Source organism: Plectropomus leopardus, chromosome 10, assembly GCF_008729295.1.
Source record: "Plectropomus leopardus isolate mb chromosome 10, YSFRI_Pleo_2.0, whole genome shotgun sequence".
NCBI lineage: Eukaryota > Metazoa > Chordata > Actinopteri > Perciformes > Serranidae > Plectropomus > Plectropomus leopardus.
The window spans coordinates 23,291,673-23,316,215 of record NC_056472.1 but is presented as its reverse complement, the minus strand read 5'-3'; the positions used below and the strand labels follow the sequence as shown (position 1 = coordinate 23,316,215).

Sequence of the window (24,543 nt, the reverse complement as noted above, 5' to 3'; positions counted from 1 at the left end):
ATTGCTCATTCAGATGAACGTTTATAATCTTTTTAAACATTTTTATCTCTCAACACACAGTTACAGTTATAATTGCTCATTTTCGAATTGGTTGGCCAGCTGCCGTCACTCATAGCAGACTTTCATATCTAATATCAAAATGTAGCTGATTTCGTTCTCTATTAACAAAGTAATATATTTCTAATATCTCTATACAACTTTTGCTCAAGATCTTTTTTTAATTGACATTTAAAGTCATACTAGTACAATAAATCACAGACACAACTGGAAAAATACCCCTCCATGTTTCTGATCCAACTGAGCTCTATGCCCGCTGTGCTGTTCAGCAGTCAAACACAATCAACTGCACAAAAGTTAAATGCACATATAAATAAATTCAATGTGACAAAAATCATAGGTGAGACACAAAATAAATTGAATTTAAAAAGTGCAATAAATATTTAAAAAGAAAAGAATATGTAAATTTAAAACGAGAACCAAATAAAAACAGTAAAATTAAGAATAAAATTAACTATAAGGAAATAATTACAAGAATGCAATTAGTGATGTCCTTTTTTCTGTATAGATTAAGAATGCTGCCATATAGCATGAAACTTCTGAGCACCCTCTTTTCCAATTATTTCTTCAATCTTTTGATACAATAAAACTGAAATGTCCCCTTACCATTAATGTTAGTGACCTTTAATACGGTAGATGAGTACAGGTGAAGAAAGCAACAATTCTGATGTTCATTTTTTTTGTTTCTATGACCTTAAAAAAACAAAAACAAACAGAAAATACCTGTGTGCCAACCAGCACCCAGTCCTACATGACTATTGGTTCGTGTACATTCATGTGTTTATAAAACCACACACAACTTATTATAACTACTTTGTAATGCCACAAAAGATTATTTTAGCTCCAGCGTGTGGTGCATTTGGGTTTGAACTCTGGATCTCACTCTCTGGTGTTTTAATTTTTAACTTTCTTAGACACACATTCACACACTCTCAGTGATCGCCCGGGGTGTGTAAGCAGCAGCCCGGTGTAATGTTCAAACAGTCCTGTGAGCCGTAATTCCTGTATGCCTGCCCTCATTCCAACTGGAGCTTTATTTTTTTCCCTCTACTCTCATTTCTGGGCCTAAAATCAGGTTAGCGTTTTATAAGGAGCTTAGCGCAGAGGGCCACAGTGTGCCACTAATGTAATAGAGTATCTCTCTCTCCCTTGCTCTCGCTCTCTCTCCCTTATTCTCTTCTGTCCTCTTTTCTCTTTGTGCATTTGCTTACCCTGTCATGGAGTGTCCTTCTCTCTCTCTTTCTCATCCTCCCTGCCCCTTCTTTCTCGCTCTCCTTCCACTCCCCTCGCTCCCTTCCCTCTGCATCCTCCTCTGTCTGCAGATGTGGGCGACTCGAGCCTGAGGTTTAAACATTAGGACATCTGAGACGAGACAACTCGGCCCAGAGAGGAGGACAAAGAGGAGGAAGAGGAGCTGCTGTAAGACATTGGGTAAGTTCATTCATTTTTTTGCAGTAAATAGTGTGTGATTGTAATATTGAGAAGGACTTTCCCTGTGACAGCATTACCTGGCATTGGAAGTTTTGTGATTAAGCCGTTGTTGTGGATTATGGTGCTGCGAAATCTCACAAGGATCTCTCTGCAATGTCAGTAATCCACTGGATTATCTGCTGTTTCTGTTGGGGCTGTAGTTTGGCTCCGTGCATGACAAAACTCTGAGGTATGGCCTCATTCATCAGGAGCACTTTATTTTCATTCACACACAGGTTGAAAGGTGTTGACAGGGCAAGAGGTTCAAATGTTGTGTTAGTCACAAGCAACTTTTTTTGTGAGTGTCATATCCTTTTTAATAGGGTGTGCTTGTTTTCTGAGAGCAGGCTGAGTGATACGAGAGGTGCAGTGTGGACTTTGCATGTTTATCCTGCTTCATCTTGTCTTATCAGGCGCACACGCCGTACAGATTCATGCTCTGTTAACCGCTCCTTGGCTACACACTGAGAACTGTATGTTTTTCTGAAAATGAATGGTGTATCTAAAATAGCACACCAGCTGCAGGGCACGGTGCAAGTAAAAAGTCTGTAAAACAAAAGTACTATATCTTGCACTCAGGAACACATCAACCCAAATCTGGATGTTTTTGTCAGACAAAGAGTTGCATAAGTAGAGATTTGGCACAAAATATTATTCAGGCTGCACTGCTTTGTGATATTTATGTGTACTCCAACTAATGCTATGTCATATTAGAGATCCTAATATTTGCAACCCACATGGTGTGCTTTTCTTCATGACACTACATTTAATGTGTTATCTAATGCACCAATTCCCATCCTGGGGGTCCACAGCTTTATGGGGGGTTGGGAGGTCTTTGTAATTTCAAGTGGTGTAAGAAAAGTTAAAAATATATATATAAACACTTCATCTATATCTCAGCATTTTATTCATTTATGTGAAGCAAACCAAATGGAATAGTTATTTTAAAATTGAAATATTTATTCTATATATATATAAATATAAATATAAATATATATATACATATACAAATTCACAGAATAAGGACACAGTGAAGAGCTCAGGTTGTTCTCACTCCTAACTAGTCAAATATTGCCGCCTTGTCAGTGGGCGTCGGCGTCAGCGTCAGACATGGATACACAAAGGCACCCTTTATCGCAGAATATTATGCACCGAGTGCTGGCAGTTTATGTGCTGCCTGCATGTACCGTAATATAAAGAGAGAGAAAGTCCAAACAGGGATGGCGGGAGGTTAGGTGGGTCAAAAAAAACTCTGGACTTTCACCCCGGAGCCAGCTGTTTGTGTCCTGTGTGAATGTTATTTTTTTTTCCAAGTTTATCTTCCTCTTTTTCTGTAAATAATAGTGAAAAATCATAAATATTTGAATTTGAGTATGTGGGTGTATGTATATATTTAATTAATTACAGTACATTTATGTGCTGGCCCCGTGATAGTCTGGCGACCTGTCCAGGGTTTACCCCACCTCTCGCCCAGTGTCAGCTGGGATAGGCTCCAGCTCCCCGCGACCCTTAACAGGATAAGCTGTTACAACTAATGAATGAATGAGCGAGAAAACGATCTGTTCAAAATTCATCAAAATTGTTAATTTTGCACAAACTTCCAACACTTAATGCGTTCACTATTTGGGTTAATATTACAGTTTTAAGTTATTCTGTTCTCTTGTTGCTATACATTGAATATAATATGAAATATCCACAAATATGTCTCTTAGTCAGGAGAAATCAGTTACTCAGTGATAGACAAGGGGTCCCTTAACCCTCCTGTTACGTTCATCCTTAAGAAATAGCAGTGTTCCCAGATCAGATTGACTCTGTGCGTGTCTAACCATCTGAAAGTAGTATTTATTTTCTCCATGAACATTATCTTTAGCTCAGCTAATATAAACTTTGTTAATAATTATTGTAAACACCTCTTGCAGGTCATGATTTACTGCTGAGAATTTACTTGTTTTTCATTAAAAAATCATTTCCAAGCTCATTTTCTGTACACCCACATTTGTTTCAACATATTCTTCAACACAACATTTTTGAAATAGGCTCTGTTATTAACATACCATTAAGTGATTCAAACACATCTCTTCTGTTGGGTGTCAAATTGACCCTTTAAATTCCAATTTACATCTTAAAATTACATTACATTTTTTAACAAAGTGTAAAGAACATCTGTTCGTTTGTGTGTGTGTGTGTGTGTGTGTGTGTGTGTGTGTGTGTGTGTGTGTGTGTGTGTGTGTGTGTGTGCGCGCGCGCACATTTGTGAGTGTTTGGTTTCATGCTCCAAAAATTATTAAAAATATTTTTCCTGTTTTTTTTAATTTTGAACAGGTCAATTTGACCCACAACATAACAAGAGGGTTAATAAAAAAGGTTGGGAACCACTGTTTTAATGTATATAGTCTTGTTGTAGAAGCTTCTTTGATTATATAATGTTGACTGTACAAACCCCTCAGCACGCCCCACCCGGTAACAGTAAAGGAACCGTTCCTGATAAAGCCAATAAACCTTTGAACCTCAAGTCCAAAGTCACATCTTCAGGCAATCACACAAGAGCATCAGGTGCATGTGTGTGTCTGTCAGAAAACAAACCACTCGAGTGTTCACACTACGTTAGATGGCCTCCAGCACGTGATAACGGGGCTCTAAAAACTACGCCTGAGGATTTTGTTGTCACGGTTGTGTTCTCATTATCAGTGCTTTTTATTTTCGTCTGCTCTGGACATCTTTCAGTGATCTGACCGATGGAGTCTTTCTCTGGAGACACAGAAGAGAGCGCAGAGGAAATTCCAGGTGAGACTATCTGTCCATATATGAGAGTGTCATAGTGAAGAAAAAGCAAGTCATTGACAAAAATGAGCTGTCAAACTAACATGAGCACAAACCCAGGACCATTTTTTGTCACTGACATGCATTTGACATAAAAAAGGAGGTAAATGTGAGGTTTGCGTATGTGTATGAGCTGCTGTGATCTGGATCTGTCTCCTTCTCAATCTTCGTCAGGACGTAAAAAGTCCAGAATCAAGTCTTTGAGAACTCGTCTCTTTGGGAAGAGTAAGAGAACCGGAGGAGAGGGAGACGCCAAACTCAGCCAGTCCGCCAGTGACATCACAGCAGCAAAGGGACTCGGATCAGATGAAGATTTGGCGTAAGTGTCTGCATGATAGTAAATATTTCTGTTCAGATTTTCTAGTCTGTGCCTTCACCCCTCTTCTGTTTCCCTCCTCATGACCCCACAGATGCTCCCAGAGGATGATGGGATCTCGGGCATTGTCCCATGACAGCATCTTTCTGGCTGATCAGGTCCTGACAGAAGCGGAACCAGCGAGGGTCTTATCGCAGGAGAACGTCCACAGCAAGATTAAAGCTCTGCAGGTACAGGGTCTTGTTCATGTGCATCAAGGGAGGAACAGACTCAGTTATGTTTTATTTATTTTTACTCTTTTTTTTTCTTCACATTTTCAGATAATTCTACTTTTTACTAATTTCTTGCTAATCTTTGGGTCCTGTCTGCTCTCGATGCTCATTGCTATTTTTTTTTAAAATGTTTTTGAAGGATATCAGGCCAATTTGCTCTAGTTTTAAAGGGTTAAATATACTGACCCAGTTTGTCACTTTAAGATGGTATAGGAGTGGTGATAATATTATCCATTCATCATAATGTCAAGATGGTGTGGAGTGACGGCATAGTGTTTGTTGAAACCACTGCTTAGCCTGTTGATTTGTTTAGTTTAGTTTTTTCATGTTGTTTCTTTTGTATTTTTCCCCTCTTACTCGTTTTTGGTGTACTATTATTATTCATGTTTATGTTTGTTAAAAATCGAAAAGAAAATTACAATTAATAATAATAATAAAACACATGTGCATCTGGTGTCACAGATGAAGCTTCAGCAGCAGAATTTGCATTTGGGGCCACCGCCGCTGGTTCTGCCAATCAGACGTCCGGAGGATGTGGGAAGCCGCTCAGAGGATGACAGTCTTCCCCACAGCCCCCCTGAGATGTCAGGAGCCCTCAACAAGGTGATTTACTATCACAGTGAGGTGATACATGAGCAGTCATCTGCTGGTTTAGGAGTATTTGAGGGTACATTTCCATGATTTTGAGAGTTCTCTCTGAGTGGATTTATCAATCAGACTTCACTTCTCTTTTCTTTTCACCAACTATTTTGGTTCAAATCCATCTAAAATGAAGAAGAGGAACAGATAGCTGTGATCTCAGTGTGCAACATTCATGCAAACATCTTACCAATGTCTGCAAAGTCATGCAGTAAATGCAGTATTTGTGTGATTGTGTTGTGTGTTTCTTTGCGTGGATTTCTGTTCTCGTATGATTCTGAGTTATGCAAACCTAACACTCTGCAAGGAGGGAGTCCTCCGAATCTGGGACATTTCGCAAGTCCTAACTTCTTATGGGTTCAAGTCTGAGATTAGAATTTGGATTTGGTCTGGATTAATGTATGTGTTAAAGGATAAATATCATTCTTATTGTCAACAAATTCATCAAAAGGTCAAAATATTACAGTTTGTCTCTCAATACTATATGACTTTCCTACCTAGTCTAAAAACACTCCCTCAACCAAGCTCAATTATTCCTACTGAAAAGGAAACTTTTTTTCAACCTTGACCCTATTTCCCCATGTTTTTATGTGCAACCATTTTTGAAATGTTAAAGGTGATGTTTTGCCACCGACAGGTTCAGTGTCTGACAACATTACAGAGCGGACACTATAAAGAAACGCATTTACTTATCTTTCACTGTTGTGTTTGTTATTGTGAACAAGTTTAGCTAAAGAAGACGTTTTGCATTGAAATCTCATGAGAGGTGATTTTTTGCATGAAAAACAACAGTGGAAATGTTAGTGAGCATTTGAGAGAGGAGTTTATTGTGTTGGAGCACATAAAGTGTAGCTTAGTTGTATCTAAAAGATTTTCAGTGTCATGCCTGAATGTTTAGCTGACTTCGAAAATGTGGAAAAGTCCATGAGATTTTAGGATGAGACTCTTTGAGTGAGATTTAGACACAGATCAGTGAAAGGTATAAAAAAATGTTTCATGTTCTGTATGGTCTTTATTTTGTAATGTTGTAAGCATTTTAGTGGACATAAATTGACAGTGTATAATTGCCCCTTGTGGCTTGTTTTGCCGCTGCGGCTCCAGCAGTCTATCCCACAACTGGACCAACTTTTTTTTTTAAACTGTGTCACTCAGACACAAAAACATGGGGAAATAGGGTCCAGGCTGAAAAATAGAGTTTCCCTTTAAGGTGCAAATAGGTCACACACGTAGTTTCTTTTTTTTTTTTAAAGTCACAGTAATCCCCAAAAATCTGTTCACTGCACTTTTTGGTTTTTTTTAGCAAACATTGCTAAATAGTAAACAGTGAATTTCACTGGGACTATTTTCAGACTCAGATTAATCTAGTGTGATGTGGGATTGACTCAAAATATACTAGAATAGCCATGTTCATGAAGGAACATGTCACTCAGTGCAACAGTGTGGCTGTTTTTAATAGCTTTTGAACAGTTTTAACAGAATTTTACCAGCCTTAATATTTAAAGTCGGGGAGGTAGATGATGAGTCTGGTGTTACAGGGCATAAATACAATCAATAAACTTATAATACATAAATGAAACATTTTTTGGCTGTATTTTGATATGTCTTTCTGTTTATTCTTTATTTGCAGTTTTACATTATGATTTTCTTTCTTTTCAGACCATATCACAACCATCGTCTCGTCCGCTCTCACCCAACCCCAAACCTGCACCTACCAAACCTGGACCGCCTCTTTTTGTCTCCTCCAATTCCTCTTCTTCTTCTGCTGCTGAGCCCCCGCTGGACTTCAGCTCTCCAGCCCAGTTCACCCCATGCCTGGATACGTCTGCTGCACGTCATCGGATGTCTGTCAAACCCAGAAACCAGAGGGCCAGCACCAAGAGGACGCTTGCTGCAGTGAGTGGACACTTTGTCACCTTGTATATAGTTTATGAGGACAAACACTCACATCATGCGCTTCCTTAACCTTCTTTCCATATCTTTCTGCAGAATGACTCCAACTTACAAACCCCAAACAACATCAATCACCCTGAGTCTGTGAGAAAAGAAGAGCAGCGGCTTGATGCTCAAGAGGAGATGACACTGGAAACAGAACAAGTGGATGCCGTCACTCCTGATACATCTGAGCCTTCAAACTCCCAGGAGGCAGCATCCAAATCATCCAGCCATACAGTTTTCCAACAGGACCAAGCTCTTCCCGAGAAAGCAGCCTCCCAGGTGCTAAGAGTTAAGCCTCACAGAGCAGCAGATTCAATGTCCAGTGAGCGGCCACACTCATCCTTCATACAGACAGAACTGAAGGACAACAGAGACGGGGATTTCGAGATACAAATAATGTCCCATTATGACAAAAGAAATACTCAAAACAAGGCTGAAGTCTCCTCTGAACAGCTGTCCACTCCATCGCTTCACCAGCAGGTTCACGGTGAGACAGAAAGCACGAGAGGAATAAAAAGACCCTCTCCAGGATCTGGGTCCTTCCATTTCTCCATCAACACTGCCAAAAAAAGAGATGGAGAAAGACCCCGATCGGGCAGTTTTGTGGGGGTGGTAGAACAAACTGAAGCCAGGCACAAGACGGTCAGGGGAGCAGAGGATAAATCCTTTTCTGTGGGAAGATTTAGACAAGAGGGAGCTCAACAGAAAAGCTCTGTTCATCCTTGGGACAGGAGGGACAGCCTGAAAAAGATGGAATCATTGACACCGTCTAAAACAGATACAGGCACTGCAGAGGTGGAGAGCAGCCAAGAGGTGGTGGAGGAAGCAGTGGAGGCACAGGAGGTGGAGGAGGACGAAGGAAAGACAGCGTTTGGTGTCAAACTGCGTTCCACAACTCTGTCAATGAGATATCGCTCTGATACCTCTGCGAACCAGAACTCAAAGCCACCAGAGGAGCAAAAAAGACAAGAGATAAGACCAACAGGTAAGTCTCTGAGGAACTTTTTCAGTTCCTTATTGGGTTAAACATTTCACACTTGCACATAGTAAATAATCACTCCAGAGTGATAAGTTTTGTACTGATCACAGGGGACCTTTGTACCAGACAAACTTTAACAGTGCTGCCAAGTGTGTCTAACTGAACTGTGTCACTCCTTAGATCCCGCCCCGTCTGGCTTCTCGCTGCCAGTCAAGCATAACCCTCCATCTACTGGTGACATCATGGCGACAGAAGTCCAAACAACCTCCTCAAACCTCAAAGAAAATGTTGTTGCAGCGTCCCAGCAGCCTCAACATCCCGCACAGCCACAGCCTGTCCCCCAGACGGCTTCATCTGAGGTGTCCTGGATGAGCTTGGCGATGGAAAAGACCAGAAGCCTTCATCAGCTTTTTAGCAGCAGATTTCCCAGAGATTTTTCAGGCGTGCAGGCGGCGGCTCGGCCACAAGCACAAGAGCAGACAGAGACGCTGCCTGCAGCACAAACACAGACTGTAAAAACACAACAAAGTGCAACAGAGCCTGCAAATCAACCACTGACTGATGCAGCTAAAGCACAAACGGCACAAAGTAGAAGTCAAGCACAGACTGTCAAACCATCAGCAGTACAGCAGAGGATGTCTCCTGTTCAGTCAAACATCTTCAGAGAAGCACAAACATTAAAACAAACCAGTGATCATCAGCCCACATCTCATCAGACCAACCCATGGACAGCCCAGTCTCCCCTGCACTCCTCTTCACAGACAGAGACCGCTTCTCAGTCTGCACAAGGGAGTGTCACACAGTCTCTCGCACAGTCTTACCTTTCCTCGGGCCAGCAGCAACCCCCCTGGAGCAATCGAGGTCTTCACCCCCTCAACCAGCTCAAATCGACAACCTCAGCTTCTACCACCTCATCAGCTACAGCTTCTCCTCCAGTTTCTACTCAAGGAAGAGGGGAAGGAGAAGCTGCCGTGCAGGAGAAAGAGGGCGCGTCCCAGTCAGGGAGACGGGCAGTTTGGGCCGGGTCAGTGAGCGAGAGGGCAGCTTTTTTGGAGAAACGGGCAGAGTGGAACCCTGCAACTGGAACCAAGGGGGTTTGTGGTACTTCTTTGTTACTGTCTTTCATACTGTGTTCGATTATAATATTTATGTTTTTTTAGCTTATCACTTGACAGTTAGAATTGTTGTGTTTTTGGTACCTTAGAATGAGCTGTTTATATCGATGTAGGGAGAGGGTCCTCGTCTATGGAAATCACCATGTTGCATCACAATGTTTCTACAGCAGCCCAGAATGGACAATCCAAACACTGACTTGAGATTGGGCCTTTTGCATTTTCATGATGGCCACCATAGCAAGCAGCCCCTCTGCAATGAGCAATGCTGCAAAATCACTGATTTTTTAAATTTTATATGTGAAAACTGCTTTATTCAGTATTTTTACTGGTTTAACCCTTTAACAATTGCACTTGGAAATGCCTTTGCAAAAAATCATAAAATGCATCAATTTATTAAGAAAAAAGTGTTTTGCATTGTAAAAAAAGTCAATGTAATATGATAGAAATTAATAGAAAATAAAAGTAACTTTATGCAGTAAACCAATAAATATAAACAAAAATAAATAGTTACAAATAAAAAATATGGTATAAAATACATGGTAAAGAAAAAACAATTTGTCAGTGCTATTTTATTGAAATAAAAGTAATTTAAAAAAATAAACAAATAAACAAACAAATAGAAAATAAATACAAATAATAATACATCTATTTAAAAAATCTGTTTAAAATGGACTGTAGAAAACAAAGTCAATTTAGTGTAATAAAAACAGAATTGCAGTATAATCAAAATACTTAAAAAACATCGTATCAAAACAAAGTTTTTAGAAAAACAATTTGATCACAAAAACAAAAAACAAGTCAACCCTGTGCTTACAATGTCTATTAAAGGGTTAAATTACTAGGTCCATTTGTTTTGGAGAGGAAGAGATCTCTGCAGATAATTCCATAAAAAACATCTAAACATCTGGATCTTCAGTTATCAGAGAAAAAAGGTGAGCACACATAAGTAGGTGCTGGGCGAGCGTCTCATCTCTGACATGCCAAATAGCATTAGAGAAACTAAGTAAGAAATTAAGTACAGTGCACTTATTTATCCTAATGACATAATGACGAAACATAATATATCGGTCCATGCAATGTTGTGGCTCATTTGTGTGTTTAAATAGCTTTTGGACAACAATGGAGCTCTATGGTGTAGGGGAATAAGCTGTATTAGGTTTGGCTACATGGAAACCTCTTGTTAGTAGGATCAATTGCTTGTTGGTTTTGGTCTTTTTGTGGGATTTCTTTCCTTTTTAGTCAAGTTGTCCAGAGAAGATGATCTAACTCACGTTTTTTTCTCAGGTGGAATTGAAAAAAGCTCAAACAGAGGTGCAGACATCCGGTGAATCCACTGCCTCGGTCAAACCCTTGACTCCGAGCAAAGAAGTTAAACCAGAGGGAAGACAATGGGTCAAACCTGCAGGTATGTTGACACACATTAATACAGCTTTATTTCATGTTGTATTCAGTATCTTCATGTGCAACAACATGACACAGTTTATTCCTTTCAGAGTCAAGTCCCACTAAAGTCCCAGAGAGACCTCGTGAGGACAAATGGCTGCGGAAAAATGTGGCGCCATCTTCATCGCCCTCATCGTCACCCACAATGCCATCAGTGTTGCAGTCCATGTCTGACAGCGGCCAGCCGTCCTGGATGGAGCTAGCAAAAAGAAAGTCGATGGCGTGGAGCGACAAGTCTATGGACTGAGAGCGAAAACAGACACAACTGTATGAACAGACCTGCAGACAAATTGTTATGTTGAATTGGAGTCATAAAGGTGTTGATTGAGCTCTGTTGAGGCTGTTGTGTTTGTGTTGTGAATTTTATTAATTGTATTAATGCTATATTGAGAGACAAGAGTATATATTGAAAAGGCCCAAGTTTATTATAATCCTCTTCACCACAAACACATCAAGTTAAATGGTATTTCTGAATAATGTTTTATGTGATTCAGCATGTCACTGCTGTTAATAGTTTATGTTAAATAATAAAATTTCTAATGTTAAGTTTTTGTGTCATTTGTCAAGTGTGTTAGTGTAAAACAGCTTAATTACACTAAATTACAATATACAGTAATGGACTTCATGCTCCCTCGACATCAGAAATTATGTCAAAAACTTAACTAGTTATGATAAGAACAGAATTTCTTATATATCTGTAACATTTCTTCAAGCCTTAACACTGCCTCAGTGTTTCCTAGTACCATGGGACATCAAGTTGCTAACCCACTTGGCCTACAGCCCCTCCTGCAGGCCTTATATTGATGCTGTGTGCAGTACCGGTGATCTTATCTGATTGATAAGGCCTTAAAGTAAAAACAGCCACGTGTAATAAATGGCCTTGACCTACTTGTGTCATTATTGCCATCTTTAATTTTTGGACTGACCACTGAATTAGTTAAACAACAATCTATATCATTATATATAATAATAATATAATATAATATAATATAATATATATAATATAATATAATATAATATAATATAATATAATATAATATAATATAATATAATATAATATTATATTATATTATATTATATTATATTATATTATATTATATTATACATATTGTACATATATATACATATATATATATATATATATAATATATACACACACACATGCATATATACACACACACACATATATATAGATTAGCTTTTTGTTATAACTAATTAGGCAAACCCTTGTGCTTAATATTACTTTTTGTCTGTCTAGTTTTTACCTACCTGTGTTATTAGTCATTTATACATTTTGGATTGACCACTAAATTAGTTAAAATTGTGCATAAAAAGTAAAAAAATAATAATAATAATAATAATAATAATAATAATAATAATAATAATAATAATAAGTTTACTTAGTAAAAAAATGCACATTTCTCTCTAAAGTCCATTAGCGAAGAAGTATATAACATGTCAGTAGCAAACTCATATATTTCTATCTAAAAGTAGTAAACCTGTATTTGAGTAAAGGTACTTCCACCAGTGGGCTACTTAAAACATGCACTTATTCAGTGCAAATCTTGGGTGCAAATACCAGGATTTTTGTCATTCATTGTAAAGTGTGTGTCCTTGCTTTGTCAGTAGGGGTCGCTGTGAAGCTGCTGTCTGTTACTAAACCTCCTCGTGTTACGAAATCAAACACACGTGAGGTTGTAAACAAACGAGTGGTGAGTGAGGGCGGCCATTGCCACAGAGCTCCATGCTATGAGGGCCTGTCTCTTTCCCCTGGCAGTGTTTGCCAGTGTCCTCTGTCTGTCTCACAGCTACACCCTGAGGAGCTCCGTGTCCTGGGTGGTCTCCTCCAACGATGTGGTGGAGGACGCGGACCTGTCGGAGGAGGTCGCCCCGGCGCTGCTTGTGGACAGTGCGGGGCTGTGGAAGCAGGCTTATCCGTCCTCAAACGTCCTCGGAGACAGCGTGGAGAGCCCCGGAGAGCTGGTGAAGCCCGAGACCGACGATGTGGCTCAGCTGTCCTCTCGTCTGTTTTCATACCGGCTGGAGAAAGTGAAGAAGTCCGGCAGCAGCAGCGGTCCTCCCCCGCACCAGGAGACCGCCAGGACAGCCAGATACATCGCTCACTACAGTGACTGGGGACATCTGTCCACCATTTCAACTCAAGACAAGGTAACCCACGCAGGGGGAGTGCTCCTTGTGTAATATTAAGGTTTGAGTGGATTCAGGGCTGCAGCAAAGGTTTTAGAGACGCTGAGCTCCAGTGGTGAACAGCAAGTACATCTAGTTACTCAAGTACTGCAATTACTGTAAGTAGTCTGCAATTTCGAAAACTACAACGATTAATCGATTAGTTGTCAGCTGTGAAATTAATAGCAGAATAATTTGTTAAAGATAAAATAATTTGTTTTGAGAGAAAAGACAAAATCCTCTTGAGTTCTGATTCTTAAATGTAAATAATTTGTGGTTTCTTCCTCTGTAATAATAATAATAATAATAATAATGATAAATCATAATAACTTTTATTTTAGAAGTACCTTTCAAAACACAGTCCCAGTTTACCTTATAATAAAACCAGAACACAAAAAACAGAGAGCGAAATAAACTCAGAGCCAAAAACTAGGTACGTAATAAAAACTAATAAGATGTCATAAAACATAAGTAAAATTGTGGGTTGTTAAAAGTGATTTAAAATATGAGACAGAGTTGGGTTGTGGACAAGAGAAGACATTTGAGGATGTCATCTTGGGCTTTTGGAAACACTAATTGACATTTCTCAACATTTTGTGACATTTTATGGACCAGAATAATAAACTGATTAATGGAGGACATAATTGACAGATAAATCAGCAGTGACAGTAACTGTTTTCTGCAGCCCTGCTTGCAGTTCACTTCAGTATTTCCACTTTATATAATTTTATACGTATGAGTTAGGGCCACTTCACTATATTTCAGAGGAAAACTTAATCTTTTTTAGTCCACTACAATCATCTATAGTAACTAAATAGTCCAGGCAGGGCGGTTGCACGAGGAAGTGAGGGGGCCCATGAGAGTAGGCCACCTTAAAAATATGTTTAATAGTTTAGGCACAGAACTAGTAACTAGCATGCACTGGGACCCATTGTAACTACCTTACACCGCTGCTAATTACTCTGCTTTTACAAACAAAATATATATTCACTTCATAAAATATGATGCATTATTATACATTTGAAGACTTGCACACCCACACAGGTATTTTCAGTGATGGGGTTGACTGGGTTGAAATTATGCAAAGCTATGCTGGGATGTACGCAAGGTCACTGTGCACTACTGGCAATGACAAAGTTGTAAGTCGTCCCACAACAAGACTAACAAGAAGCCCCTGAAGTCCCAAAAACCTGTGTGCACAAATTATCATCTAGTGCATTGATTAAAAAAAAATTAAAACTCTGAAAGGGACCGATTCTGAATGTAGGACTTTCACTTTCTGCAATTTATTCTTACATTTGTACTTTTACTTAAGTAAAGGATTTAGGTACTTCTTCCACCACTGAAGTCATACACTGTAACTTCATGTAATCCTACTGTGCACCCCATTGTCTAACCAAAATGTTTATGATTTTGCATATTTCATTTATTCTGAGGTTTAAATGCTGTTTCAAAGGCCTCTGGTGGCAAAATATTGAAAACTTCATTTGGACTTTATTCAGTAATTTCATTGGTCATAAAGTTTTGACATTTAAATGCTCAAAATTTTAAAAAAATAGTGGATTCAGTGTATAAAGTATGTTCATCACATCATTGAGGACATTATCTCATCAGTACCTACAGCCCAGTAACCACAATATAAACCAATCACAATATTTTACATTTTATTCATTCATTTAACTTAGGACATTGAGGTTATGTCCTTGTTTTTGTGTTAATTTGGTTTTAAGCAATCTATTACAAGACATGTGTAATCATATCCATCTTTTATTACACAGATCAAAGGTCTCCCCTTTGGGAACATCTTCTCGGTCAGTGATGGACCGCTGGACAACAGCACTGGAGTCATCTATTTTTATGTGACGCCGATGGACAACACCGTGTCAGATCTGAAGAGTAACCCCTACGCTTCTCTCACATTTTCAGAGGCCGAGGGAGAATTCTGCAGGTGAGCATTGACTTTTAATGCACTCCTCAACTCATGGCCACATTGATTTGGTAAAGGGTCCTGAGGCAAAAACTTAACCCCAAATAACCCCTAGTTCTTCCCATAATGTAGCTGGTAGTGGTGGATGCAGTACCTGAAACTTGAGTTAAAGTACAGATATCTTACCAGGAAATGACATTGGTAGAATTTAAGGTAAAAATCTTAAAGTAATTGATCTTTGCTGTACTTAAGTATCCAAAGTAATTTTATGATATTAAATGTACTTTAAGTAGGCAAGGCAGCTTTATTTGCATTGCACATTTCATACGGCAGGGCAATTCAAAGTGCTTCACAGAGCAATAAAGTTTGAATCGAAATAAAGGATAAAAATAAAAGAGGAGATAAGATAAAGACGGTAAAATTCATTTCTGAATGATTTAAAAATCGTAAAATAAAATTCACCAGTAAAATAGAGAAAGTGCATACAAGAGATGCAAAGATAAGAAGTTTATTTAAAATGATATAAAAAGTTTAGAAAATGTTTGCAGTCATTACAGGGTGCAGTAGGCAGTGTAAAAAATGAACGTTTTTAGCTTTTTACTGAAGTGCTGAAAATTAAAGTACAAGTAAATGCTGTTAATATAAAAAAAACTCAATTTATTTCTTCTTAACTTGTAAACCCCCTTAAAATGGAACTTAAGATACACTTGAAAAAAGGTCTTTTTTACAACTTTAAGGAATAAAAAACAAAATCCATTTTTTTTCCTTACCCACCATTCTGTCATTCATGTGTCCACCTCCTCCTTCCTTCCTTCCTTCCTTCCTTCCTTCCTTCTTTATTTTATAGTAAATAACTAAAATACTTGAAAATATAATGGAGTAAAAGTTAACATTGACAGAAATATAAAAACTCACATAAAGTACAGATACTCCCAAAAATACAGTATTAAAACAAAGTATTATTACTTCTTACATTACAAACTGCCCCAAGGTCAGGACTAAATTAAACTTAATTGAAGAATATGTACTATAGCTCAAAACTGAAATAATCTATAATATATATAGTTGTGAAATCAACATAAAGCAGGAGGACGCACGTTAAGGACTTTATCACGTCAGTTGATATTGTGCTTTAGTGCTGTTTTTTTAGACAACTATAATATAATTAATACAGGAATCCAAGTACTTTTTGGACCCTTGTCGAAAGCTTTTTCTGGTTAGTGATCTGATCTGGACCTTAATTAAATGACTTCAAGTTACTGGGAGGCTCAGAAAAGCTAGAAGCTCTTTTCGTGTGTATTCACAATGGTAACATGGTTTTCTGTGTTTCAAGGCAAATGGTTTATGATCCAGAAGATCCAAGATGTGCTCGACTCAGTCTAACAGGCAAGATGGTGGAGGTGGCCCCAGAGGAGCTCGTGTTTGCAAAAGAGGCAATGTTCACAAGGTAACTCAGCAAACAGAAGGTGTGCATGAATACACGGAGAAATAGGTGAAAACATTTGGCACGTGCATCTTCACATGCTGCTTTTGTTTTTGTAGACATCCTGTGATGGCAAAGTGGCCAGTGGGGCACAATTGGTTCTTCATGAAGCTGGAGTTGATCCAGGTGTGGTTGCAGGACTGGGTTGGAGGCGTATCAGTCGTTCCACTGGAGGACTACTTTAAAGCTACGCCTTTCTGAGAAAACCCCTCCACTTCATCATTTCAGCCTCCTCAGATCGGTTCAGCTGTTGACAGCACAGACGTCACTCTAATAAGGATCAACGCTTCCCAAAGCAGCAATGTGCAAAGAAATTTTCATTATCTTTTTTAACACTGTTGCTATTTTAATTTTTAAAAGTGAATCTTTTTTGTTAATCACACAAAATCATTTCATGAGTCTCCTGTATTGGGTGTGTGAATGTATGTAAAGTCATTAAGCTAGTTATCGAATTGTAACAGTCATCACAGCTGGCATGGAAAATTCAATGTGATTTCAATGTATTCTTTTCAACATTGACTATCTTATGGGTTTGCATCAAAATGTGTGCTTTTTGGAAAATAAATGAATGTTGGCACATGCAATTATTGTGCCTACTTTTTAAAAAAATATATAATTTGTTGTGTTTATTTCACATTTACACCCCTTTAAGAAAATTATACTGTTAATACGTCAGTGCTCTGGTTTTTCAATTCAAATTGAAGATATAGAGTCCAAGTGACTTAAAAAAAAAGGAACTCTGATCCTAAATTTAAAAATTTTTTTGATACTGTATGCAGACAAATGAAGCATCACTGTCTATATATAGTGTTGTGTGACTCATAACTTGAAAATAAAAAATGTGTTCCGCTTTCATGTGCAAGCCAGATTCCAATACAAAAGAAACCCCTTTTTGTGTCAAATACTGAGCGTGGTAAAGTTTGTTTTACCAACTCTCTGGGTGTAACAGTAGTACAATAATCAAAACTGTAAGTAATTACTGCTTTAATATTTATTCTTATCAAATGTAAGGGCACTGCTTTTATTATCTATCAGGGAGTGCCACTTAATTTGAACACGTCTAATAGAGCAGATAATGCAAATGACGTCTACATTAATGCGGTTGAGGGCCTGGCCCCTAGATGGTGCAGATTGTACTTGGGGTCTTTTTAAAAAATAGACTTTTTTATGCGAACAGCATAAAAACATACAAAAACAGATGTCAGAGCAGAGCACAACAAATAAAGAATATAGAATGAAATGTGTTGAACGTCTTCCTGTTGTGTTCACAAATACTTCTCATGTTAACACACACTTCAATGTGCAATCACGCAGTTTAATGTGTTAAACCTTGATTTATTTTATTATTTTTTTTTAAAATTTGAATGTCGATTTAGGAACAGCAGATGGCGCTGCAATTAATTAAAACTGATAAAATGCAGTTTGTTCCTAATTTCGAGTTGCACCACAGGCCAACCCACAGGTGGGTTTTATTTTGAAAGTTGTTTTCTGAAGACCCACTTGTGCAAACCTTTAGTTTGTTGTTAGGTAGTTATGAGAAAATAACATATCTACATATCTCTCTCTCTCTCTCTCTCTCTCTGTCTTTATATATATACTGTATATATACAAATTTTACCAAAACTATTGATCTATGCAAATCGTATAGCTCGTGCAGCTAATATCTAATTAGTTAAACCCTTATGTGTGTTCATACTTGTGTCTATTTTTTCTGGTTTTTACCTACTTATGTCATTAATGTAATTTATAAATGTCTGGATCGGCCACTAAAGTAGCTCAAAATTGTTAATAAAAAGTATTCTACATCTATATCACCCTTAATTATTTAAAACTCACTGCTGCTCTCCCTTTCACACCAGTTGCCAAATATCGCGCGACTACGTTGTGTGTTTTAGTGAAGCCGTTGATCAAAAGTTACCTCCACATGAACGACAAAGCTGCCGTCATTTCCACAGATAGGAAAAGACAGCATTGCTCTCCTGTCAGAAAAATGTGCTACAGTCGCTGCGTTGACGTGAATCTCGGCTAGTTGGCAACACGCCGCTGCTTTTTAATTTTTTTTTTTGGTAAATTCATCTGTTGCCAGTTGAAGCGGAATCAACGTGATTTGAGGCGTTGCCTTTCGGATACCGTCAGAGAGCGAACAGCCTATCCCGGAGGATCCAGCGTCACACACTCGAAATGCCGTCTACTTGTAACTTGTAGCTAACGCCTGGCTCTTTAAAATACAATGGATTGAAACGGCAGCTAGCTTGTTTTTATTTTAACCGACCATGTAAGCTGTCTCGTCGGTGGGTATCAGTTGACTCGTGACTGTAGGACGGTTACAGGAGGAGCCAGCAGCCCTCCGAAACAACGACAAGAAAAAGACGCACCGAGACTGAGGATACATCCGAGCACAGGGCTGAAGTCCGTGCTCACAGTCCGGTTAACTGCCGTTTTTCACAACCGTTAGACGCCCCCCGTATGCCGGCGCCTACGCCCGTCTCGACACCCTGAAGGCAGAGAGAGACGGAGGGAGGGAGGCAACGGCAGCTCCGGGGTCCCCGACACTCAGCCGAGGAGAGGCATCGCTGAAATGAGATGAGGCTCAGAAATGGAACTGTGGCCACTGCGATTATTTTCTTCACGTCTTTCCTCAGCCTGTCCTGGTACACAGCGTGGCAAAATGGCAAAGGTAGGTGAAATATCATCTCGGCTACCACACGCATATTACTGGCTTTCAGAAGAAGAAGCTGCGAGGCCTCGTTAAAAAACATGAAGCTGACGTGGGTCCAGGAGCCTGTCGTAGGACAGCAGGTGTTACCGACCACCTCGGGACCTCATCCAGTTTCAGCCAATTTGTACCAACAGGCAACGTGACATGCTTTGCATCATTGTACACACCACACAGTGGTTGCCTAAAGTCATTTGTGCATTGTTTTTCTAAAGTGATCTATGCGTTTTACACTTTGACAGCATGGCAGATGATGTAGTCAGTCACACTGCTCCATCTCCACACTGTTGTGTTTCAACCTCAGTCAAGTGAAGTCAGTTTAACCCCTTAAAACCTGGATCGACACCACTTTTCTTGTGCTGCATTCAGACGTCTTTAACGAGTATTTAAATCTTTGAACCCGTACAGATTGGTAATTTCTTTTGGAAACGTGGAGAAAAAGGCAATTAGCAATTTGGCAAGAGGTGTTACACAAATTATAAGAGATAAGTAAATTAGAAAATTAATTTTTTTTTATAAACGCTTGGGACATATATCCCCCAAAGTCCATCTATAATTCTGTTAACTATATATCTGAAAATATTTTACAGAATTATTATTATTGTAAATTGTTATTGTTTTTACTTTGTTTAAATTCATTTGTTTTTTTCTTCTAATTTTTAGATAGATTTCTTGTACTTTTTTTACACATTTTTTTTTTGCTTATTTTTGGTTATTTCTTTTTAAGTTGTGTATTGCCTTCTTCCCATGTCTTTGGAAAGAATCCAAGCCAATTGGCTCAGGTTTCAAAGGGTTAAAGCACCAGACAGCACAGTTTGCAACACTGTTGGATTAACAAACAAATCATTCAATGCCATTTTGTTTTCTGTAGAACCATTTAACAGAGAGTTCAGATTTTTTTTGTGTACGAGGCCCATAATCAGTGTGTAACACACAGTTTGGAGAAGCAGTCTAGAGTCAAACACAGAAGCTAAGCAGTGCACTGATGTAGATTGGGGTCAGCAACAAAACATAAACACAAGTTCAACCTGAAAAAAAAAAATCGGTCACAGTTTAAGAGTAAACTATATGGACAGTATTTCCACTGGTTGACCTTTCCATCACACTGCCTGTTCAGTCCCTTATCTATGCTCTTGTAAAAGCCACCACACTCCATTGATAAAAACAAGTAAGCACACTGCAATTCATGACCAGCGTGTGACAGCAACATGTGTTCACACCTACAGCGTCATTGTTATAACTACTTTATTTCCACAATTAAAAGTACCTACTCCATTCATTTATGAAGCTGTATAAGCCCCTGCATTTTCAACAGCACTGTCCTGCAAGTGGTTCACATTAAAATGCTTGTGTCAACAGCTGCAGGGCTTCTGTCAACAGAAATTTGTCAGAGTGCTTGCATTTTGAAACGGAAACAGGAAAAGTTTAGTAAAACAGATATATTTGCATTCCCTCACCTCTTTGACAGATAAACACATTGAAACTGTAGGTGTCACTCAGAGAAAATCAGCTAAGTGGAACCTGAACAGCACAGAGTCACGCCGGCAGTGTGGCTGCTCTAACCTGTTAACAAGGGCACTGAACAAAAAACAGTTTTTGCGGAGCTCTTGCGCTGCTCACGCAGGCATTGTGGCCCGGGCGTTATTGTGTGACTTCCAAAGATTGCCTTTTAAGTGCCAAAATTACACAATAACAGAAAACTAAATAACTGATAAAGGCAGTGGGAGACCAGCAGCTCCTGTTTTCAACCATGTAAAATGACTTTTTCTCAATGGAGTCTGGCTTTGGAAAAAAGCAATACAATGGCTTAATTTTTCCAGCAGAAATTGCTGTCTTACATCAAGGTAAAGCAGTTAAAATATTGAATTTTGATAAGGCTGAGCTTTATTTCGATGGTTAAAATATATTTTGTTGCTGACCCCCACCCACAGCAGTTCATTGGTTAGCTTCCATGTCAGACTTAAGGATGCTTCTCCAGATGGGGGACATGCTGACTGACATCTGTTGAATGTAATATACTGATATACAGACTGTAGATAAGTACCTCATACAATCTCACCTCCAAAAACTGAACTGTTACTTGAAGGCATTTCCTCTGAATATTGTCTAGGTTTTTTTTTTTTTTACTTTTCCTGTAAAATATGATTGCTCAGGATTACACAAGTGTGTTTCGGTAATGTAGAAGGGCAGAGTGTTTACTTGCCAGGGTTAACCCAAACCATGTGGGAGGGTTAAGGGCCTTAGCCACTTCTTATCAGCAGAGTGTAAATAATTGCAGCCTTTAGATAAATTCCAAGCCAAGGCTTCATGTTGTGATTACTGTGGAGCTTATCAGGTTGATGAAATAGTTTCCTTTAAATGGAGTCCAATGAATCCAGGTACTAGAGCATGCTAGATGAAAGTGCGTGTGTGCTCAGCAAAGGTCAAGCGACGATGCCCTCTACTCTGTCTCTATCACCTGTTGATTCAGTCCAGTATCTGTCCTCAGAACGGGGATATTGAAGGCAGATTCTTGTGTTAAATGTGTTTTCAAGAGATCCGAACAAACCCGATAATTGGCAAGTATTTTTCCGAACAGGAGGCACCCTTTTATCTGTACCTTAAAGTTATTATATCACCATATGGGGAAATATGCAACTTTTGAAACATTAAGTAGATAAATACCTTTTTTTCACCGATTTCAAAGGAGCTACAACCCATACGTTTGACGTGCGTTAAACTTAAATTGTAGCAGCCTATAAATTATGATTTAGAAGATGTGTTTGGTTTGCCTTAATATCTTAAAAAAACTTGGACTTTTTAAGGATGCTTAGTTGTTTTGTTTTTTTGTTGTTTTTTTTTACAGCAGACTCGCCACAGTGGGACAATCACAGGTCTAACTACTAACATTAACGATGGATCTGCTGTATTCAAGTGTCCCAGTAAACCATGACAGTGAGCCAGCATGCTGGCTGAAGCAGAAATGGAATCCAGCCAACATCATTTTTATTATTTGCTCCAGTGCTTTTCTTACTGTGACATGCCAAAATGTCTCCAGTGAAAAAGGCAGAGCAAACTCAAAACTTGATAGACCTTTTTCACAGCTGACATTTTGAGTTGTCATTGTAGGAAATGCACAGATGAAATTGATAACATTAAAAATGGCTAGATTAGTTTAAGTGTCCCAGTCAGATGTTCCAGTAAGCCAACATAATCAATAATGTTATTAAATATACTCTCTGCTTTTGCTATGACATGGCAAAATGTCTATGGCGAAAAAGGTCTACGGGGCATCCCTGAAGAAAACCTTGTGTTATACGCCTGTAACACTACTCAACAAAAAAGCAGATTAATTCTTGCTCATGCACAACTGCAAATAGTAGGCACTATTGCAAATAGTATTGTGGATTTGATTATGGTTTTATGTGTTTATATCTTTACTCAATGCAGGTGCAATACAAAATATATTTAAGGGTTTTATTTATTTATTTTTCTATGTGTTTATTATGTCTATGGTGTACCACTGTACTGCCATCTTTGACTTTGTACTGCCTCAAGTTGATTGCAGTTTGGTGTAGCACTTTTGCCCAATCAAAATTTCTCTCTGGGGCCTTTAAAGTATCTGTTCTCTTTTTTTATTTGCTAGCTTGAATACTGCTTATGTGTTATCACTTAAATGAAATGTTTTCTATTTGGTCAAATGAAGCATAAAGAAACAAGCTGCAAGTATAATAAGGCTGGAGGTTATATAAAACAACATAACTAAACTAAGAACAAAGCAGAAGTTTCCTTGGAAGGCCAATCCAGCTATCGTTAAAGGGCAAAACTATAGTAGGCATTTAGATATGTTTAAGGTATCAACCCAAATAACACAGAACCAGGAAGTATTAAGACCTCTTTGGTCAAAAGCTACCTTCATTTGATCCTTTTTGCATTGGATCAGCACACTTCCTGTTGCTGCCACTCTCCTTGACGAATGATCAGTTCAGCATCTGCTAAGTTAGCATGAGCTAACACACTGTTTGTTGGGAACATTAAATGTTCCCGACAAACTCACACCAGCACTGACACGCCTTGACTCTGTTGTTAAGCCCGTTAATAACTATTAGGTAACACTAGCCATGTGATGCTAACATTTAGCCCTGTCACTGTGTGTGGAAGTGACTCTCTGTCTTTGGTGCAGAGCTCAAGCTTCCACAGCAGCAGCTGCAACCAACACAGTCTGATGTGGTGAAGTCAAGCACTCCATATTTGATTGAGTTGGCAGTTCAGCGTGCTGAGAAGCCACCAAAACATTAGAAACTATGCTATTAGCTGCCAAAACATTAGAAACTATGCTATTAGCTGCCAAAACATTAGAAACTATGGCTATACTACATACCAATCCATTCACATTACAGGTATTAAATGAAATACTTGGTTGGTATCACTATCACTGTGAGGGTAATGGCACTGGTATCATAATTTTTGAATGATATCCAGCCCTACATAAAGACAACATCTACAAATTAGAATTAAAATAAACATTTTTTTAGTGTAGTGTTTCTGTATTGTCTGTAAATGCAACAAGCATAACTTTTGTTTATTGGGAGCGTTTACTTCTTGAGTTCAGCCTCTGTGTTTTATTTGCTTTTGTTTTGTTTTCTTAAGCTTCAGCACACTGAGCAATTTGTTTAATCAAAGGTTCATCTCAGTTTTGGACCAAAAAAGTCTCATGCTTCTGGGGGTAAACAGGATGTGAACAGTAATAAGGATGTCTTTTTGGCGTTTTAGTAAAAGCTAGAGTATCGATTTATACCATAAACTCTGGGCAGCATTTGTTTTTGTGAAGGCCACTGACACAAATGGCTCTCATTCTGTGCTGAAAAGTTGCATTATTTGTGCACAACACTGGGCTGTTTTCTTTTAGTGACAGAGATCCAAAGTAACACTAAGTACTCTAGCTAGACACTAAAGACTTCTTTCAAAGGTCCCAAAGAGAATACAATTTAGTCACTTACATGCTTGCAGAAAATGATTTTGTCACTTTAAGATGCCTGAAGCGGATTTTTTTTTTTTTTATCAGTCTGTCTTTATCTTGTATTTTAGTATTGTAACTGCAGGCTGCATAAAACTCTGATTAGTGTGTAGGCTTTTCCTGCATCAACATCACAAGCTCTATCTTGTAATGCACTGGCTCCTCAGCTTTCTGTGCTTATGTTGTTA

At 38.6% G+C, this 24,543-nt stretch overlaps 3 protein-coding genes across 4 annotated transcripts in view; all 3 read left to right on the top strand.

The window, feature by feature from the left end:
* The first annotated feature begins 1,457 nt into the window (after positions 1 to 1,457).
* cracdla (cracd like a) lies at positions 1,458 to 11,431 on the top strand. Of its 2 annotated transcripts, XM_042495141.1 has the most exons (10): positions 1,458 to 1,488; positions 4,252 to 4,311; positions 4,522 to 4,666; positions 4,758 to 4,893; positions 5,398 to 5,538; positions 7,231 to 7,467; positions 7,561 to 8,494; positions 8,669 to 9,582; positions 10,888 to 11,008; positions 11,097 to 11,431. In XM_042495141.1, exons 2-10 carry the CDS (start codon positions 4,263 to 4,265, stop codon positions 11,291 to 11,293), a joined length of 2,874 nt encoding a protein of 957 aa, XP_042351075.1. In that variant the 5' UTR covers positions 1,458 to 1,488; positions 4,252 to 4,262; the 3' UTR covers positions 11,294 to 11,431. The 2 variants fall into 2 exon arrangements, with proteins under 2 accessions (XP_042351075.1, XP_042351076.1); XM_042495142.1 differs by lacking the exon at positions 11,097 to 11,431 and having other exon boundaries at positions 8,669 to 9,589; positions 10,888 to 10,992.
* Positions 11,432 to 12,720: 1,289 nt separating this feature from the next.
* On the top strand, positions 12,721 to 17,254 carry creg2 (cellular repressor of E1A-stimulated genes 2). The gene is made up of 4 exons (XM_042495006.1): positions 12,721 to 13,215; positions 15,012 to 15,181; positions 16,494 to 16,607; positions 16,703 to 17,254. The coding sequence occupies exons 1-4, from the start codon at positions 12,796 to 12,798 to the stop codon at positions 16,842 to 16,844; spliced, it is 846 nt and encodes a 281-aa protein (XP_042350940.1). The 5' UTR covers positions 12,721 to 12,795; the 3' UTR covers positions 16,845 to 17,254.
* A 1,308-nt stretch (positions 17,255 to 18,562) lies between these two features.
* The window catches only part of mgat4a (alpha-1,3-mannosyl-glycoprotein 4-beta-N-acetylglucosaminyltransferase A), a 43,193-nt gene continuing 37,212 nt past the window's right edge, over positions 18,563 to 24,543 (top strand). The window contains exon 1 of the mRNA XM_042494458.1: positions 18,563 to 19,320. Coding sequence (XP_042350392.1) covers positions 19,227 to 19,320 — 94 coding nt within the window. The 5' untranslated portion in view covers positions 18,563 to 19,226. The remainder of the gene's footprint in view (positions 19,321 to 24,543) is intronic.

Bases quoted from the DNA above. Each gene is read 5' to 3' on its own strand.
- cracdla (XM_042495141.1), top strand. From the start codon at position 4,263: ATGGAGTCTTTCTCTGGAGACACAGAAGAGAGCGCAGAGGAAATTCCA. The intron at 5,539-7,230 runs GTGATTTACTAT...CTTTCTTTTCAG, and splicing joins TGTCAGGAGCCCTCAACAAG to ACCATATCACAACCATCGTC. The intron at 8,495-8,668 runs GTAAGTCTCTGA...GTCACTCCTTAG, and splicing joins ACAAGAGATAAGACCAACAG to ATCCCGCCCCGTCTGGCTTC.
- creg2 (XM_042495006.1), top strand. From the start codon at position 12,796: ATGAGGGCCTGTCTCTTTCCCCTGGCAGTGTTTGCCAGTGTCCTCTGT. The intron at 13,216-15,011 runs GTAACCCACGCA...TTTATTACACAG, and splicing joins CCATTTCAACTCAAGACAAG to ATCAAAGGTCTCCCCTTTGG. The intron at 15,182-16,493 runs GTGAGCATTGAC...CTGTGTTTCAAG, and splicing joins GCCGAGGGAGAATTCTGCAG to GCAAATGGTTTATGATCCAG.